Genomic DNA, 20,244 nt, shown 5'->3' on the forward strand with positions numbered 1-20,244 from the left:
ATTTTAATGTCTTCTCAGGAAAAAAAAAAAAAAAAAAAAACACCTCACCTTTATGGCTGAGTTTAAAAAAAAAAAAAAAAAAAAAAAAAAGCAGTCAAATGTGAAACCATGCACTGGGGCACACAGGATTAGTTTAACTCCAAGGGATGCTCATTTTAGAGGTGGATGACAAGTGTTATCAGCATCACTACCTGCCATACTGCTGATGAAAAAGCAGAAGGCAGCAGATGGAACAGTCACACAGGGAATTTGGTTAATTGTAAGCAAGCAGTACAGAGAGGTAGGTCTGGGATGGTAAGCAGAGCCTGGAAGAGAGTGGACCTTACATTCAACCTGTTCTGGGCCTCACCCTGGAGAGTGAACATCAATCTACTGCATATCTCCTTCGTATTTTCTCTGGGCTCAGAAAAATGACACAAGCAAATTAGCAAGATTTTAATGCACAGAGATGTGATACTGGAGGCTGAGGAACCCAGTCTACAGAACACACATGAGTTAATGAGCCTTGCCAGCAGACTGGCAGCATTTCCCAAAACCCAGTTCTGCAGGAAGAATAGGGAATGTGCCCAAGTAATGAGAACTGCAGACCAAAACAGGGAGAGGTGATAGTCTCAGAAAAGTTCACTGTGATGTAAATTAGGGAGCTATTATTTGTTAGTAGGTTCAAATTTGTTTTTCCAAGTCTGAAGTGGATGGCACCAGGGAAGGGCAGAATTAAGAGAAGTCTGCAGCCCAGGTCTCAGAAAGAACAACGTGTTAAGGCTTGTTTTACATAAAGTTCACAGAAGTTGCATGTATTGGATCAAGCAGGTCCTTGTCATGCTTAACCAACAAGAGTATCTACAAGCAGGATCCCCCACAAGCCCCCTCCCCCTCTGGAACATCACCCACCAGGAGCTCCAAAGGCTGGCAGCAGGTTGGCCTGCAGATCCAGATGTCCCTGAGTGCACATTGGTCAGCTATTGTCTCCTTTGCATTGGAGAAAGCTGTCTGAATCAAACTTTGTTAAGAAATACTGAATCATTCTCTTTGGGTATTGTTCTGCAGAGGGTTCCATGAAAGCCCTGATCTTTTTCCTCTTCTCTGATAAGGACTTCCTCCTTCTCCCCAGGACTGGCTCATTACTGGAAGACTGAGGACAGATCTTCATCTCCATAAAAGAGATGGAGAATTCGTGTCCTTTCCATGACTCCCAGTTCACCCCCTGGGAAGAGACCAAGGAATTTCTCTTACTAAAGTGCCCAGACCAGGTGCTAGGAGTCTACCACTGCCCACCCCAAATACCATTTAACCCTCCAATAAACAGAGACTTTAATTATATCAGTCTTTCAGACACTCTTAATATAGATCAAACCTTTGTCTAGCTTGGAACACAACAGGACTGAGCCATCTTCAATCCCAAATTAAGCCTGTACAGTGAGATGTACCCCAAGGCACGCACTAAACACCAAGGGAAAGGCTACATCAGACAGTGAGCAAGCATCCCAGCGTGGTTCCTGGTGAGTGTTCCTTTAGGTGCTCCCCTCAGAGACCAAGACAGCTCCACCTCAAGTATCTCTGCCCACAAGAAGCAGGGAGCCATGAGCTCAGGTCCTCCAGATTCAGGGAGGAGAGAGTAAGAGCTGTACGTTTTGTTATGGATCATTTTGCTTTCTAATGAAATGAGTTGGAGGGCAATCCCTCCTGCTCCAAGGGAAGACAGGAAGGAAACACAGCTCTGTGTGTTTTCTGCAGGCTATGAAGAGATAATCAGCACACCAGCTCTGCTGCTCACTTCACAGTGATTGTTCTCCCCGTGCTTCCCATTGAGGTTGGCCAGATGGCAGTTCTTGTACTACAATGCACTGTGGTGTGTCAGGGCACAGTTGCTGAGAGCCACATCATTGTCCCCTTCCAATGTTGTGAACTTCCAGCCATTGTGGTAGGTCCTTGCATCCCCTAAAAGAAGGGATCAAAGACACAGACAGTTAAGTTACTATAGCTGCTCAGCCTGAGGGCTTATGGGACACAGCAGGCCTGGCAGGGGAAAAGCCACAGCACAGGACAGGTCTGCACACAAATCTCTAAAGCACTGCTATTAGAGGGCATGTCCAACGGGTGGATCCTCCCAGCTGAAGATATAAACCTCATGGCAAGAGGGTATTAAAGAATAAATGGAAGACTATGGACACAACAGCAATAGTAGGGATTTACCAGTGGCAAAAGCCAGCACTGCTGTTGAGCAAACTCCCATCTGAATAAAAGACACTTTTATTCCCTCTCAGCTGGGAAGCCCCAGAAGTTGCTGACCCATCAGCACAGGGTACCTCATAGAAACTTCCCAGCTTGCCTTTTCAGGCATTTCCCTGGGTCACAGAGCCCTCTCTTCCCATGAACAAGCAACTCTTTCTCCTGTCTTCAGCATGAGACAGGCCCATGGGCACACTCTCCTCAGTCTCCCTAGGAAGACTTTTCTCCTCTAAGAGAGCCACATCTGATCCATCCTGACCTAAGGAGCTCCCACTCTACTGGCAAGACAAATACACAGGTGCCAGCATTTGTTTCCCTGTGCAGAGACAGCACCAGTACCAGGCTCTCCTAAGCAGCATTGCCTCTCTAACTCCCCACTGACAGCCTGGTTCTGTCCCTGCTTGAGACAACCTGGAGGAACTCATAGACAGCACAGACTCCCTGGCTCTCCACAAATCCACACAAATCTCGAAAGCTAGAAAGAAAAGACAATTACTCTTCAAAGTAGGAAGCCTGTTCGCTTTGCAGACTTAGACTCTCACCCCATGACCATTTTGGTTAAATCAGCTATTTCCTGCCTCCTCCTTCTCTGCTTGAGGCTTCATGACAATTTGCCAAGTTTATGCTGTCTTATCTCAGTTTCTGGTAAGAGACAGAAATATCAGAAGAAACAAACAACCTTAACCAGGACAAGACTGGCTGTACTGCAACATTATTTTTCCTAGAACATTTAAAGGCTCTTACTTCAAAAACTTTGCCCTATTTAATGCTGGATTCTCTGATTCACATACTGCAATTTCTGGCTGCATGTAAGCACTGGGGCGAATACTTAGTTGTACAAATTTTACAGTTTACTTCCTACAAATCTGAGTGTGATCTGAACACTTAAACAAAACAAGCTTAGACAAGATCCACAAGGCATTTGGGTTTCTAAACTTCACCAAGATCAGAGGGGCTTGGCAGTAACACACAACAATTTACTTCAGTGGAGAAAATTGCTTATCACTGAAAGGTGAAAAAGCTAATATTTTTCTCTGGTTGTTTAGGGAGATTGCTATCAGAGAACCTCAGACCTCACTGCTCCACATTCACATACACTCCCCACCTCAAGTCATCCATGATTCTGCCTTCAGATTCCTTTAAGTCACTCAGCACCTCCTGTGTGGCCAGAGTTGAGATGCACGCTCACAGCACTAGCAATGAAAACACTAACAGGCATCAGCTGAACTGCATTAACTGTACATACACATAACCCCAGCCTGCTGGGTACATCAGCATCCACTACCCTCCCTAAGACATGCTACTCCATTTGGGGAGGGGCTGAAACACAGGAGTGCAGCAGAGAGAAAGGAGCCTCAACTAACATTTGTATCATGTCCATGTTATTACATTCATCAAAAACCAGGAAGAGGAGCAGAGCCCCACTGAGTATCCCCCTGCCTCTGTCAGTACTCATGTCACAGTACACCTGCAGCAGCCTGCTGCCATCCCTGTTCAGGTAAATGGTGTACATGCCACTGGGGGCATTTCTATTCTGCTGCACCTGGCTGGAGTCTGGGGGATACAGGCAGAGGAAGCTCACTGAGTGAACAGAGCAGGAAAACTGTCCATCAGCAAAGCAGGAGGAGGCACTTCACCTTGGGAAGCTCCTATGGACAAGGGTACTGGAACAGAAGCACAGAAAGCAGCAGCCCCTGCTGTGCCCTCACACAAGGCTCAGCTGCATCAGCAGGTAGCAGCTGTTGGCCTCCCCCACTGCCCGGGAGCTGGCACAAGGATATGGTCCCCAAGGGCTGCAAGAGATAGAACTCAGCTCAACTTCCAGAGGAGTAACTCAGCGTCTCAAACCTTGACAAGTCCCCACTCATTTCCAAGGAATGTGCAAAAGACTTCTCCTTTGTGAAAGTTTTGTGTAGCTTTTACAGTTTGTAAAGTAAAGTGTCTGTCAGTCAGAAATTCAAGGCTTATCTCCCTTCAATCTGCTCTCAAGGCAAGATGTTTATAGTCAGCTGGGAATTCCACCTCCCTGGTACCAGAGATAACTTGCTACAGGACAGATGTCTTGGGTTATCTCACCAATTAGCAGATTCCTGCAAGGGGGGAAGATGCCCTGAGCTGTTGCATCAGCTGATGGAACAGATAAGCTCTTCTGTGGCAGAGGGGAAATCCTGCTACAGCACTGCATAAATGAAAGACACAAACTGCAGTGCAGGTCTTAGGCTGAACTGCAGTTGTCTGAAAGTCCACCAGTGGCCTTCACAGCTAGCAAGCAGCAGAAGCCTAGACCAACACTGCAAGCCTTCTACAGATCTGGTTTGGGATGTTCTGTGAGCCCTGCAATTGGCTCAACTGTGCAGTGTCCAGGAGCTCCTCACATGTCTGCCTGAGGAGTGTCCATCAGGCTCATCTCTGAGGAACACTCACAGATAGGACAGGTTCAGGCTTTGTGCCCAGTCCTGGAGCACAGCTCTAATGTGGCCTGCTGAGAGCCTCTACCCTTTGTTCCCCTACTGCAGATGAAGAATGACTTCACAGGCTTTGTTACTGTCATGGTTCAGTTTTCTTTAGTAAATGCAGGAATACAAAGAAACCCAGAGCTTTACAGTCCAGTCTGTGCTGGATATGGGATACCAGCTCCTTCACTGGCATCCAAGTGTTTTCCACTCAACAGCAGTTGTCAAAAAGTGTTTTATGAGGTGCCAACAAGGGGGCTGAAATGCTTCCCTCAAGATAAATCCAATTTTTAAATGTGTTGAAAGTAGCAACACTGGAAGCAGCTTCTCCTTAATCTTCATCCTGTGCTTGCTATATTCTATATATTTTGGGAACATCTTAAGGAAACAGTTTGATGAGTAAGGTTTTAGTGGCTTTCCAAGTTGTACAGAGGAGGTCCTTGGTGGGCAGTGCTGGCCTCCAGGGAAGAGTGCTCCAGCCCTGAAGTACACCTGAGTTTATATCAAATTATAAATGAATAATTTATCTCAATTCCCTGCTCTTCCACAAATCTCCCTGGAGGACTATGGGCATGTTGTTGTCTGTCTCTTCTATATAAACCAGGCTACAAAAGCCTGGCCCTGAAGAATGCTATGAGGATAATCATAACAAAAATTATAATGCATCAGTGAAATAATGCAGTCATGAAAAGGCCACAGAAAAACCCAAGCCCATGCTTTGTCTTAGATAAATGAGAAGCGTTGAGCAGGCTGGCTCCTCCCAGGAAATGCTGCACTCCTCATGCACAGTGTTACTGCTTAAAGCAGACAAAAAGGCAGAGAGGAAGAAATCAAAACACCAGATATAAGAGCAGGGACAGTAGCACTGTAGTGCACAGCCCATGCTGTTTAAAATGCTGTAAATTCATTACATTAACTGAAGACCACCTTTCACCAGGCTCGTGAGTTAAGAGTATTCCATTATCTAATGAGCTTGTGCTTCATTTGGGAGAGCTCTGAACAACTGCTTTAAGTGAAACAACCCAGAAACCTCCTCAGACAAGTTCACTACATACGTACCTGCAGCTGGACAGGAGAGGGAGCTAAGAGGTACCAAATCCATTCTAAGAAGCAAGGGATGAGAAGGGCAGCCTCAGAGGTTGCAGTCTCACAGCACTGCCCTTAAAGGCCAGCTGGCAGTTCCCATGGGTGCAGGGGGCTCATCACAGGGCAGCTCCCTGCCACTCCCTGCCACAGTTTTAATGCTAGGGAGTTATCAGCCAGCACCTCGAGTAAGAAAATGTATTATTTTTTTCCTCAGGAGGTATTATTTTAGCACAGGTATAATTTATTTTTGTGCAGATATTTAGAAAATATCACTACTAATGTTAAATGCATTCCCTCTCTGCAGTTTCACTTCATGCAAAATTTCCAGGTGCCTCCATTTTCATGCCTGCTCACCCTGGCAGAGTGGTAATGCTCCTGTGCTTCCACACTTCTGTTTCCTTGGTGTGCTCATCAGCACAAGTGCAGCTCACCACATCCCTGTCTACAGGAGCTCGGACTCTGTCCCAGGAGATGGTGGCTGAGTCCTCTGTCACTTGGTCAGTTACCAGACTCTTTGTCCAGGCTGTCCATTACTATGAAATAAAGTGCAGAGTAAAAAGACGCACCTTTTTTTTTTTTTTTTTTTTCAAAGCCCCATGATGCTACCCCTCAGGAAACAAAGGATGACAAGGACTAACTCAGCATCTGTGGCTTCACTGTGTCTCAGTGGCTAATCACCACACTTGGTATTGACAGTGCAGAAGTGGAGCAGGGCAAGGTAAGCAGGGCACTGAAGCACAGCCAGACAAAGCTATCAGGAATCAAATATCAAGTAGAGATACAGGGAAGAGTGATTGTGCAGAAGAATGTCTAGCTGAAATTTGAGGCTATGTCAGACCTAAGTTCTTATGAACCTTAAGAGAGATCCATTAGACTAGTGATTTGGAAGCATTAATGGCTCTGGATTCATGGATAATCTGAATACAGTTTGGCAAAGAAAAAGATGTGAGAGCCTGAGGCAGCACCAACAACCTGCTCCCCTTTATCAATCTCTCCTGCAAATATCTCTTCTTGAGCTGTGAGGTGCCAGCAAGGTGTAACACTTCTCCATATTATGACTGAGAAAGGAAGTCCTCAGTAAAAGAAGTAGCCAAAGAACATACGCATAGTTACTTCATCATGTGAAACAACATTCCTCCTTCCACAGCTGCAAAATCACACTCCAGCACTTCCATGGGTCACTCATGACAGTGTTTTTGCCTACCCTCTTGCTCTGCTTGCTTCTTTTCCAAGCCCAGACACAGATGATGCACACTACATCTGACTTCAAACTCATCTGGATAGTAAGACCTGTGTCCTGCCCCACCTCTCCCTCATTTCCAGGAAGCACTAGCAATGCCCTCTGCCCATCAAGTAGGCTTCAGCCTAGCTAAGCAGCCAACTTCTGCAAGAAAAAACCTTGATTATACAAATGGAATTGCTGATAGTTAAGAGACTTGATCCAGGCTCAAACCATTTCCTACTCTTCCATTATTAAAATAAAGGTGTTTCCTCCCTTGAGTCATTAAAGAATACTATTCTTACCAGTGACAGTAGCTGAATTTGTGTCTAACATGATCTGCAACAGACCAGAATTGAGAACACGTCCTCAACACAGTGCCATGCAGAAGCACAACAGTTCTCTGGAATACCTGCCACAGCCTCAGAGCTGATCATTTTGCTCTGTCTGGTTCCTGTCTCTGCCCAGAGGAGGATGACATTCAATGCCAGGTTTCAGTTCTGTCAGAGTCATGGTAGTCTTGTTGTTCCCCACTTCCATCTCCTCTTTGTCACCACCAACAGAGGTGTAGTTCACCATGTACCTATGAGAGTCTGGGCCCTGTCCCAGGAGATGGTGGCTGTAGCTTCTGTCACTTGGTCAGTGACCAGGTGAGCCAGGCTGTCAATTTCTGCAGAGAAAGTTAAAAGCAAAGAACACAGGCTGTCATAGGCTCTGCTGTGACTTGTGACACTGCTTCCCCTCAAGGGTCTTGCTAATTTCTTCCTTTTTCCAAGTCCTATTTCTGATCACACATTGATTGGACTCACAAATCTGAAAGGTCTGAGGTGGTTTAAAAGGTCTGTCTTTAATTTTAATAGATGTTTTCCTGGGAAACAGCACAGCCAGTCCTGACCTGATCAGATCCAGTAAGGTGACCTGGACAGAAAAGCCCTTACAAAGCACAATAATGTCACTTTCCTGTTTTGTCATGGTCACAAGCCTCCAAAGCACACATGCATGTCATCTGTCTAGAAAGTGAGAGAACAACCAAAGCTCTTTTGTTAAGAGGCCAGGGTGACCCAGGTACACATTTATTCATCTCCCTCAAGTAAGTCCCTGACCTAGAGAAAAGTGTTGTCAATGCCTGCCACCACCTTCAGTGGATTCCAGTGTCCAGATTTACAGCGTTGTTATAAACTGGGAACACATTAGGAAGATCACTACGCATCCTTAACCAGGACTGGCAACAAAAGAGGAACTGGCAACACAACTGAGGAACCATGATTACTCATTCTATTAAAAAAAAAAAAAAAAAAAAAAAAAAAAAAAGGCCTGCATGCTCTTAGCCTCTCTACACTTCAATTATTTCCCTATTGCATGATGAAGGATAAACAAATCAACCAATTAAAATAAGGCTACACAAACACATAAGAGACACTGCTGCAAGGGCTTTGTTTACCCTAATTCTTATTAGTATTTACAACATGATCTGTTTGTAGTACCTACAGGTAATTAGAATCTGTGATGATGCTTGTTGTTGTTGACAGTTGGGCTATCAATTTCTGTAAGAAAAGGTCATAATTATTAGAAGGTTTAGTATAGTGCTGTGGTAATCACAATGGTCTAAAGACACACACAACACAAGTTTTAGAGCCAGAGGTAGTCTGTTTTATTAGACTCTCAAATACATTTGGAAAAACAAATGAAATTTGGGAAATTATTCTATGTCTAAAGACCTAAAAGGGGTTTTGTGTATCCAAAAGCTTGCTTGTTTTATTCTCTCTAGCCTAAACAGGTAAATCTAACAGAAGTTTATCTTTAGCTGTAACCTGTGTTTTGACCATGTAAATAACTGCTACTTAAGCAAGTCACCATTGGGTATTTGTGGAGCCAAATAATTTTGTACTGCTGGAACAGCACAAGGAAGATAACATAGGTGTGCTAACTGCTTCCATGTCCTGCATCCTTTGTACACTGGTAACCATATCTGCACATCAGAGCCAAGGTGGCTGAGCTCTGGCAGGGTCAGTCATCCCTCTGCCCTGCACTGGGTGATGTGGGCTGCTGGTTTCTGTGCAACAGCTGAGAGAAAAACACGGCTGTCCAAACCGGGCTACTCTTACTCCTTCCCCTCATGGGCCCTGCTGATTTCTTCCACCTCTCATGCTTTATTTCTTGCCAAGGATGGGCCTGATCTAGCAAGTGGGGGGCTGCCCAATTCTGAGGTATTTCAGCTGGGGTTTAGGTCTCCTCCTCACAGCTACAAGAGCAGGGCTCTGTCTTTGGGAGCAACAAAAGCACAGCGACTGCCCAGGCAGAGACAGAGCTCGGGCAGAATATGGTGTTAGTGGCTTTTGCTTTCTGAAGATCACAATGACATCTTGCCCAAGTTGTTTTGGGAATTAACCAAAAAAACCCCAAAGCACCTGGTCAGAATCTGTGAAATGCAGCTGTCACTTTCAAATTTCTCCCACTGTTACAATTTTTTCCCTGCCCAATTTTCAGATGGAAACACAACACTAGATTTCAGGAGTCCTAATTTTATATCACGAGACAACAGCCTGCAGTAGTAATGTGGCCCTTTGAGGACAGCCATACAACCCATGACCTTTACAGAGAACAACTTTTTTTTTTGGTTGGTTTATTAGGATTTTTTAATTCACTGAACTATTAAATACATCTTAGCAGCCTGATCAATGAAGGTCTTGCAGATGCCTCTCAAGTTATTGGAACAGCATTTCTTATCCTGCTGGAGGCTCTAAATTCCAGGGCACAGATGCACAACAGCCACAGTGTAATTTACCACACACCAGCTTAGTTGCACTGTGATTTACCACACATTAGCTATGGTCAAAGTTGTGATTTCCCACCTGCATATACTAATCTCAGCTCTTTTCTGAGATGAAAATACATTACTTTTCATTTTAAAGAAAGATGCTGAGGCTTGTTTGTACAATAATCACAGCTCAGCTTGTTAGCAGTATGAGATGCTCACCTGTGGCAAGAAAAACGAACCAAATTATTTTCTTGTGTGATATGAAAATCAGGTTTGTTCTTTAGGTCTAATTGCACTACAGCTGAGTACAGACTGTGCTGCTCTGTTTTTCACTACTTAACTCCCTGTTATGCTCCAGGAGCTGCCCAGACATCTGCACCAGTGAGAGCATGGGCTGGCTCGAGACAATGAACCAACCATCTTGAAAGTAGGGGATTGACTGATCCCCTCATGTGAGAGCTTCAGACAGTCCTACAAATTCCCCCGAGGCATCTCCTGTTATGTCTAGTTTAATTATATGCTTAAATATGTTGGTTAATATCCTGAGTTGAGCACCCCTAATATTCCTTCAGGTAATTTCTGTGAAGAAATGCACATTGCACATATATAAGACTATTTGTCAGTAGTCAGTAGAAACTGCTTTTGTACTCACAGTCACAGATGGATTGCTGGATTATAAACTTTCATTAAGACAGTGGTTCAAGTTTCCCAATCTAGCTGCAGACTCAGCTGCAAGCACCCTTCCAATGGAGACTCCCTGCCACCAAAGGACAGCAAGCAAATAAATTAAGAAACATGTGGGAAATCAAATCTCCCAAACAGTTTATGTTATTATCCAAAGAAATGTGTTTTTCCTTTTTAACAAACACTCTGCCATGATTATCCATCTGAAATATGTATGAGCCCCCTGTCCTGTTGGGAAATGGTACAACAGTCACCCAAAGAAATGCTTGCATATGGTTTATAGGATTTTAAAGGCAAGGCATGAATTACACATTGCAGGTGGTTCTGAGGTTTGTCTGTGGTTGACTGTTCTCTGTACTAACAGTAACTGGTCCCTTGCCATAGAGCCTGTGCACAACAGGACTCCCGAGTCTTAAGCTGAGCTGTAGACCTGCTCAGCCACACTAGTAAGAATTACATGGTTGCCTCACTAAAAATGTGTGAAAGCAGGAGAAGCTTTACCACAACAAGTAAAATTGACGAAGGAGTTTGAATTCCAAACTCAGCTTCCTCCAGTGCTGCTACAGCTCACCTGTCACAACTCTAGTGCTTACCTTCTTGCTCCTCTGAGGCTGCTTCTCTGCCCAGATGTTGCTCACATATTCCATGTCTGGCTTCAGATCCAGTAAGTTGATCATGTCATTTTCACTGCCCTCCTGTATTTCCTTGGGGTCTCCACCAGCCGAGGTGGATCTCCCCATGTACCTGCCCGTTGCAGTAAAGTGGAAAAACTATAAAAAAGGCCTCTTAAAATCAAACCTACTCTCCTGAAATCAGTGGCTGGCCTTGTCAAACTAGCACTTTGCAGGCTCCCATGTGAAAGGAATCCTGGTGTGAGCAGCTTGTTATCTATTCCTGGGTGAAAAACAACTTGCACCTGTATAAACTGTTTTACACTGTTAGATAGAAAAATGAAAACTATCTCTCAAACAACTCTCTCTGCACATACACACTGGGGGTATGATTGACCAATTAATATAGAATAACAACTTGTTACTAACCAATAATTGGCAAGAAAACTGCTACTAACCAATTGGAGTCACACACAAAGTCTGTAAAACTGTATAAAAAGGAGTTATGTGAATAAAGAATAACTTTTTTCCACCAAGAAGAAAATGGAGTCCATGTGATTTATTCCCATACCTGTCTAAGGGAGCCTCCACCTTATTCCATGAGACAGTGGTGGTATCTTCTGTCACTCGGTTGGCTGTCACATTGGTTGGGCCATCTACTCCTGAGACAGCATTTCAAAGTGCAGGATTAGTTATCTCCAGTTGAATTAAATCCCTAAAACACTTATCATGGCATGTTAGGAAGAAATTCTTCCCTGGGAGTGTGGTGAAGCACTGGAACAGGTTGCCTAGAGAAGCTGTGGCTGTCCCTGGATCCCTGGAAGTGTTCAAGGCCAGGTTGGACAGGGCTTGGATAGTGGAAGGTGTCCCTGCCCATGGCAGGGAGTTGGGTTAGATGATGATTAATGTCCCTTCAAACTTAAACCATTCAATGTACACATTTCCTTTATTTTTGCCTTACTGCTTTGGCCAGCAAAAACACTCAGGTTTCCCCCAACAGCCTTTGAAGAAAGGCATCCATGGAAAACCAGGAGAAGGAAGGAATGCTCTACCATTTAGGTGAAACTCTCAATTTCTTTCTGCATGCTACCTGTCTTGCCTTCCATAGATACCAACTTGAGGATTACCTAGATGCCTTAAAGATCTAGAAATAAAACAACACACTTTTGAGACAATGTTAATATAGGAGGTAATATAAAAGCTGGTCTTTAATTGGAGGCCTCCAGGGGCAAGTACGGAAAAATGCCCACCTCACATAGGGTGAATACAGTTTAGCAAATTAGCATAATTACAAGAATCACCAATTAGAAACACAGGTGATAAGGCAATTCCCCCCCTTGGTTCAAACTCTTCTGGAGCCCCTCTTCTTCCAGTTGTTTATAGGAAAGTGTCTTGGGAGCATAGCTCATCCTTGATTCCCAGAGGAAGCAAGATTAGGATTGGGGCCTTTGGAATGTGTTTTGTCTTTCTGTCTATTGGAGTAGGAAAAATGCTGGAAGATAGCCAGGAACTATATAACTATACAGCAATAGTCTGCAGAGCTACAAATAAATGAAGAATATATAAAAGCAAAAATAATTTTGGCATCAACCTTCATGCCTGCCCCCTCCCAGCTCCAATTACAGTGCCTACCCTTTCGCTCTCCACTGTCAGCCATCTGCTGCTCCTCCCTTTCTGCCTTTCCTGCAGACCTGTCTCAGACTCCCTCAGGTTTTGCTATTTTAGCTGATGAATCAGGGCTTGGTGGCAGCTCTTGAAGTAGCTGGTATTTGCTTATTTGCATCTCCTAAATTCCAGGGGTTACATAAGAATAGGAGCACTGGGTTTATTATTTTCCTTTTTTAAGAAGCTTTGCATCCCCTGTGTCTGTCAAGAACAGCTTGAAAAAACAAGTCAAGGGTGTTCCAAAAAAATCAGACTCTACACAGGGCAGAAGAATAGCCTTAAAATGACAATGTGGAAATTGTAGGTTCTGTTGTTTTTTTAAAAAAATTCATTTTAATGGAGTAATTTACACAACAACCTCAGGAATGTCAGGCCTGATACAGAATTTTTTCAGTCTTTGGAAGAAGCATGCCTACCCTTTTGTAAAAGATGAATTTCAGAAATTCCAAAATCTTGTAAGTAGAATGAGAGTTTAAAATTCTTCAAGATCTCTTTTGCAATAGAGTAGCTCAAAAATATTCTGCCATTTTTCTTTAAGACAGTCAATTAGCCAACAGAGTTGTTATTCCATACAGAAGCTAACTCATTACACTTACCCTGTGTCTGGATGGAGCTGTTAGTCAAGTTCAGGGTGAAGTTATTGTAAAAAACCAAAACAAAACACTGAGCTAGGCCTAGGGTTTAGTGTTTAATATGCAATGTAGGCAAGCTCAAACAAGGTATAAGCAGACCTGGCTGCAGATCATGCATGAAGAAGCAGTCAATTATGAACCTTTTGTGCAGGAATTTTGAAAGATCTGTCCCCAAACCTTGTAATAACATCACTGTAGCAAAAGCAACTTTCCACATACCAGTCCTGCCAGTCACTGAGGATGGTTTCCCCTCTGTGTTGTCTTTCATAGGTATGACAGTGGCCTCATGTTCTGTTTCAGGCCTATAAAGAGCAAAAGGGAGCATTACCAACAGTTAGGGAAGATGGCCTTTTTTTCTTGAAGAAAGCTGTTTTGTTTAATTTATCCAGCTCCAGGTTTGTTGCAGAGGGGAACTTAAAGTTTAGATTTATATCCAACTTAGTTTTTGTCTTTTTGATGCTTTAATAGCAACTTTGATCTAGGCTTGCCTTAGGGCAGGAACATTGACTGCTGCAGGTGGGAATTTCCATAATATCAGCTCTGAAACTCAAGAATGCACTTTTTTCCTAAAAAGGACAGAAATAAGTGAATGAATATGCCTGGAAACTTGATATCTATAGAGTATAGCTTTCTCCCTGTGGAGACACCCCTCCTTATGTGACAGGGGAGCCCAAACAGAGCTCACTGGACATTCATGCATGAGAGAAGTATTGTCTCAGTCTGATTAACAGTCTGACTGTTAATCACTTCTGCGACTTCACCCACAAATACTCACCAGTGAGGATGTATCTGCTCTTAGGGTCATTGCTTTTGGGCACCATGACCTGCTTCTCATCCATCTCCACTAGGGATCTGAACTTCAGCTTGTAATAATGCACATCTGTTTTAGGGCTCTCCCACCCCACTTCCAGGGAGTACTCCATCTCCTCTATCACTAAGATGGCACTGGTTGCAGACCAACCACTGAACAAAGTCACTAAACAATGCTCCTCCTCTGCCCAGATTCCTGCTCTGAGACCCAAGACACTTTTCCTCAGCCAAACTGAGGAGTCAAGCAAGGACAGCCCAACTGTTACTTCAACAGGTTTAGTTTTCTCCATGGTAACAGCCCAGCTCTGGTGTTTGCTGGCTCTCAGTTCCCACCTGTTGTGCTGGAAGCAGGAAAAATGCCAAAATCACCGAGCTTTTCACTGTCTTTGCCCAGTACAAGCAGATAGCATAATATCAGCTGCTAACCCTAAGGTCATTTCAGTTCTCAAGGGGCTGCTTCAAATGCACAGCTTTTGCACACTCAACCTCTTAACCTCAGCAGGATCATGCTCATTCAGTCCTGGGAAGAGACTATGAGGACAGCTCACTGCTGCAGACATGTTTGGACAGTAAGCACCTAGGAATGACATCCTGACTTTAAAGTTCTTTCTGCATCCAGTGCATTATTCTTAGTAACACGCTGCCTTTATCCTGCATGCTTCCATTCCTGTTTCTTGCAGCAGACAACACTACAAATTCCCTGGAATTCACAGCTGTCAACACAAGTAGGATGTGGACTAGTGTAGGAATAAAAAGGTAAAAGACTTTAGAAAGTGCAAAAAGGCCCCAGAAAGTAGACATAAAGCTAAGAAAAGCTGGGAAATTTCAAAACCTCCTCATGGGAAGCTAGGAAGTTAAGAACCAAGTGAATACATTTATATTTATCATAAGGAATAAGAAAGAACAAGAACATATTGATAGTTCAAGATGTGAAAAGTCCTAGATATATGCTTTGCAAAGACAGAAAAACTTTCCATCTTAAATAATGAATTATTGTGTATTGTTTGAGGTTCATAGAAGTCCTTTTGTTAATGTTAAACCCATGTGAGTCCTTTTCTTATTGGTTAGGCTATAATGACTTTACACCTTTTCTTTTATGCTATTGGTTCAAAGAATATGTAGAAAAAGGCTTTGCATAAGCTGCCATCTTGTCTCTGATCTGGATTTGCATGGATGTTGTTATTTCTCTGTCTCTTGCTTTTTGATTAATCTGCAGACAGATAAATCCTAAGTCTGCAGCCAGTCAGGGTTCCCTCCCGTTTGTGAGATACAGACTGATCTGGCAGAGACTAGAAAAATGGAAAGAGAGGAAATATGCAATACATTCAGCCCTAATGATCCAAATCTGGGAACAGATTCTCCAGAAAACAATGACATAACTCTAGGCTGGGAAGAGAAAGTGTTCTCCAGCACTCAGTTCCCCTCACTTGTTGAAATAAAACTTTAAAGATTTACAACATCTGAATCTTCAAATAATACTACCTGTTCCTACCTGTACTTGCTTCTAGATGCTTGGCCTCACTGGCAATCTCCGTCACAATGTGATGGAAGTGTGACAATGTACATGGTGCCAGGGTGAAATCTCACAATCTCATAGCTGAGCTGTTCTTTGGGCACATGGATTTGTTTCACCAACATTTCATACCCAACTGGATAATAGGTCAGGAGGTAAATATCCACATCAGTCCCTGGATCCCAGCTGACAGCCAGGGAGTTCTCCATGGAGTTCAGCACCTGCACATTCTGGGGAGAAAGGACTAAAAGAGAAACAAAGAGAAACACTGCAATGAGGATCATGACTTGCCACATGGCCAAGCATGAAATGTTTTCAAACTTATTTTGACTAAGAAAATGCAGAACTAGAGTTCCCAGCCTGTAGTCATTTTGGATTTATCCATTTCTTTCTGATCAACAGCATATTATTAGATAGAAATAAATAATGCAGGCAGTAATAAATATAATTTCCTGGGTGACTCTTTGCATCTTCTAAACCCACAATGGCATGAGAAAAACTCTCTCATAAAGCTCTCCCTTACCAATGCATCTAAGAAGAGAAAGACAAGCCTAACCCCTCTTTTCCTAAAACTGTCAGAGTTAACTCAAAATGTCAACTGATTCCCAAAACTGGGGAGTGTAGCTTCTCACAGCAGAGGCAGAAAGCTGAGCTTTTCTGACTGAGTACTGATGGAAACTTACATTTGGTGCCTGGAGGAGACCTGGGCAAATTTGCTGCACATAATACATTTCAGGACACCAACAATACCTCAACTGTTTTGCCATGAGACAGACAGCTCCTTGGTGTCTTGAACAGACCCTGAAAGAGGTCCATATAGAATATCTGTTTACCATCAAGTTTACCTGATTTATATTACAAGTGAGCTCATCCTCAGCTGATCAAACTACCAGTTGTATTTCATTAGCCCAAAATTTTGTGGTCTGACACCCAATAAAGTTGCTCACTCACCTTCTCCTGCTACAGCTGGGCAGAGGAGGGAAAAATTTAAACAAAGGGTTAATGAGTTGAAAGAAGGACCAGAAGAAAACACTCCAAGGGCAAAGCAGGTTCAACTTAGAGGTATAGAATGAGTTTTTTACTAACAAAATCAGAGGAGGAAAATGAGAAGCAAAAGAAGCCCTTAAAACACCTTTTCTTCCCCCAACCTCTCCTTCCTTCCCACTGATAGCACAGGGAGACAGAGCATAGGGGTTTTGGTCACTTTGTCACCCAAGGGTTTCTTCTGCAGCTCAGAGAGAGAAGTTGTTTCCAGCCATGCTTTCCCACCCCACCCCATCCTCTCCCTGCAAGGGACACAGAAACTAGCTCCACCTTTCTTTTTCTCCTGTGCAGACTTCTGAAACAAATCCGATATAAGAGATTGCTTCAAAGCTCTGAACAAATTTATGTCTAAATTCTGCAGATTCTCATCATAGTCCATTACAGGAGACTCCCAAAGCTTTGGTTTGTGTGGTTTACTTCCAAATCCTTGGAGATGAGGTCCCCAAAGAGACAGACACATGCAAAAAAATCCCTTTGCTCAGCACCTAGAGATTAATAGTATTCTGGGCTGTAACATGATCTTGTAACTAATTAGGGCTTCACGGCAATCACAAATTGAGCTCAGAATTTTCCTAGGCTTAGAGATCATTCCAGAGGAAAAACCCCTGGACACAAGCATTTCTGTCAAGCATAATAAGAGAGAACAACTTTTTTGGCTTCCTCATCATATAATAAAGAGATCTTTTTTCCCTGCTGTTAAAAAGATTGGGTTTAACTGATTTTCCATGGAGAATATAATGTCATGCATGTAACTAGCAATAACACTATATTAAGGAAAGGACTAATTTAGGGAAGAATGCCATAACAGTCAGATCTACCAGGCACAGAATATTCTCCTAAGGGAAGGATGAAAGAAACCCTGTTCACATCTTTTCAATTATTGCAGAGGAAAGCATGGGACTATGAAAGCTGGAGAGAATGTGGACTATTTGTGTGAAAGATTCCAACAGTCTAACTCTGCAAGTCTTTTTCCACCCTACTGCCCAGTGCTTGAGAACGTGGACTATTTGTGTGAAAGATTCCCACTATCTAACTTTGCAAGTCTTTTTCCATCCTACTGCCCAGTGCTTGAAGATTTAGTGTATCTGCCTAATATCATTTATTAGGAACAAGCATTCTAAAAAGAAACCCTTCCAGGTTAAACCCTAGCTCCATTAGCTCCAAAGGCAAAACTCTTATTTATATTAACAGAGATGTACTTTTATATGGTTGGAGAAAACAACCTGGGAAAGCTTAAGACCTTCAAAATGGACTTAAAAACCCTATTGAATACTACTGTACCTTTTGCAATAATAATAATAATAATAATAATAATAATAATAATAATAATAATAATAATAATAATACATGCCGATAATACAGGATTATTGATCTTTGTGTAAGGCTTCAAAATCCTTGGAGGGCATCTGCTCTAAAGTCAGCGACAAACTGAGTTTTCCCTCAAAACAAACAACAGGAATCTCAAAGAAATTAAAAATTCTTTTCTCTTACCTATCAAGTACTTTCAGCTGTCTGGTTCAGAGCCCTTCTGATGCAGGCAAAGGTAATTTGAGCAAACCAAAAAGTGACCAAATCCCCTCCTCTTCCCACTCCAGCTGCAAACCAGCAGCCGTCCCTGCAGTGAGTTTAAGAACCCATGGACCAGATGAAAGGAACCAATAGAGGCCTCAGGGCGTTTCCCTCTTACAAACCACCTAAAGAGCACACTGGATTTGGGAATGATTCCCCTGCTCAGCATTCCTCCTGCCCATCAGCAGGAAGACCCATTTCCCATTTGTTTTATGCTCTGCTACTAGTCAAGAGCCAGAAAGCCTCTCCAGCTCTGTACACGTCTGCAAGAATCACAGGATTGTTACTGAGACTACTGTATCAACAAGCATATTTGTAATATTAATGATGAGAAATTCAGGAGGAGTACATCAGAAAATAAATTTTAAAAAATATTTTAAACTTAGCAGCAGTTAAACACTACATTTATTCAGCACAATACTTTCAAAAACCCCTCAAGAACTACCCAGACGGTTATTTAACCAGGTGCATTACTGAGCCCAGTTTTTAGCTGACAAACCCTCAGATTCTGAACAGTTCCTCTGATTTATTGCAACCAGAAGCTGTGCTGAGGGAGCAGAAGATGGTAGCACCCTGAGGAGTATCAACATGCATCATTAATTCTTGCCAGTCTCAGCTGGGGAAGTCAATCACACAGGTGATGCTGTTGAGCAAGGGAGGGAGTCAGCCCTGGCTGAAGAAATAGTTCTCCTTTGCATTCTCACCCATTCCTTCCACACCTGGACCATCTAATAAACACAAAAGGGAAATATACAGATATATATAGAATATTATATATATAATAGATACAGAATATACAAAATATTGTAGAAAAGAATGCATGCTGCAACACTCAAATCCCCTTTGATTGTATCTATTTTATCTGCTTTGCTGATACATACATATACCAATTAATTTTACCATCTGGAAAAACAGCAAGTTACAGACAATTACAGAGAAAAAAGCTTGACATTTTCCCCTTGCAAACAGCAGAAAGCTACCATAGTAAGTACGTAGGAAAGCTGCTGACTGCAGCATGGATAATAAAATTTGATTAGCCAGCCAACCTAGCTACTTCTTCCAGATTATTACATACTTCTGGACCAGTACAATACACCAAATATCTAAGTAAAACAACTAGCACACACAACAAGCAGCTTGACAAACTGAGAGAACCAGCTTCTTGAATGACTTATTGAATGCAACTAATGAGGTGATACAAACAGAAAACTATGAATTCATCATCAAAAACGTGATGCATGTTCTCCCTGAAATCTCCACGAAACAGACGTATTTTAAATGCTGCCTAAGCGAAGTCCCAGTCAGGGGAACAGGACAGTTTCCCTCACTGAACAAGAACAATGGAAGCAGAATTTCCCATTTGTTTTTCTCTGTTTGGGGTTATGATTATTCAGTGTTGTCTGCCAAGTGCTGTAACTTACCCAAAGGTTTGGACATTAGCAAAGGTTTGGACAACACTCTCAGGCACATAGTGGAATTCTCAGAGTTGTCCCGTGCAGGGCCAGGAGCTGAACTCGATGATTCTTATGGGTCCCTTCCAATGCAGAATATTCTACGATTGGAAATCCACCAGTAGGAAAAAATCCTGCAACCCACTGGTATAAATCTAGGAATTTAGGAACAGTCCTAGGTGATCAACAAGCAAAACAAACAAAGAAAAAAAAAAAAAACAACAACAACAAAAAAACCCCCTTTGAAACAGAACTAGCGCAGCCTTTAGCAGAGCTGCTTGTCCCGCAGCAGGACAGGCGGTCAGGACGCGCTGTTCCAGACAGAGACCCCACAACAGCGGGGTGATGCCTCTGCGTCAATTTTCCTGCTGGGACAACTTTCCCTGTCATTTTCACGGCCGTTCCTCTTCAGCCTGGGATAACTGTGCTGCACCCACGGCCGGCCCCCGATGTTTCTATGGTAGGTCCAGCTGCCTCCAACGACAGGTGGTGCCAGCGAGCCCTGACCTTTGAGCACCTT

General features: G+C 43.1%; 1 protein-coding gene across 1 annotated transcript; it reads right to left on the reverse strand.

Moving 5' to 3' along the window:
• Positions 1-76: 76 nt before the first annotated feature.
• Positions 77-20,225, reverse strand: LOC128811470 (tenascin-N-like). The gene is given in 14 exon segments (XM_053985127.1): positions 77-1,204; positions 1,775-1,940; positions 2,585-2,722; positions 3,534-3,860; positions 6,123-6,300; positions 7,400-7,467; positions 7,469-7,574; positions 7,577-7,657; positions 11,001-11,173; positions 11,612-11,702; positions 13,557-13,639; positions 15,630-15,694; positions 15,696-15,904; positions 19,695-20,225. Coding segments are annotated over 14 exon segments (1,983 nt in total). The 5' UTR covers positions 19,744-20,225; the 3' UTR covers positions 77-955.
• Positions 20,226-20,244: the final 19 nt, after the last annotated feature.

The sequence above is a fragment of the Vidua macroura genome, chromosome 9, assembly GCF_024509145.1.
Source record: "Vidua macroura isolate BioBank_ID:100142 chromosome 9, ASM2450914v1, whole genome shotgun sequence".
NCBI classification, from domain to species: domain Eukaryota; kingdom Metazoa; phylum Chordata; class Aves; order Passeriformes; family Viduidae; genus Vidua; species Vidua macroura.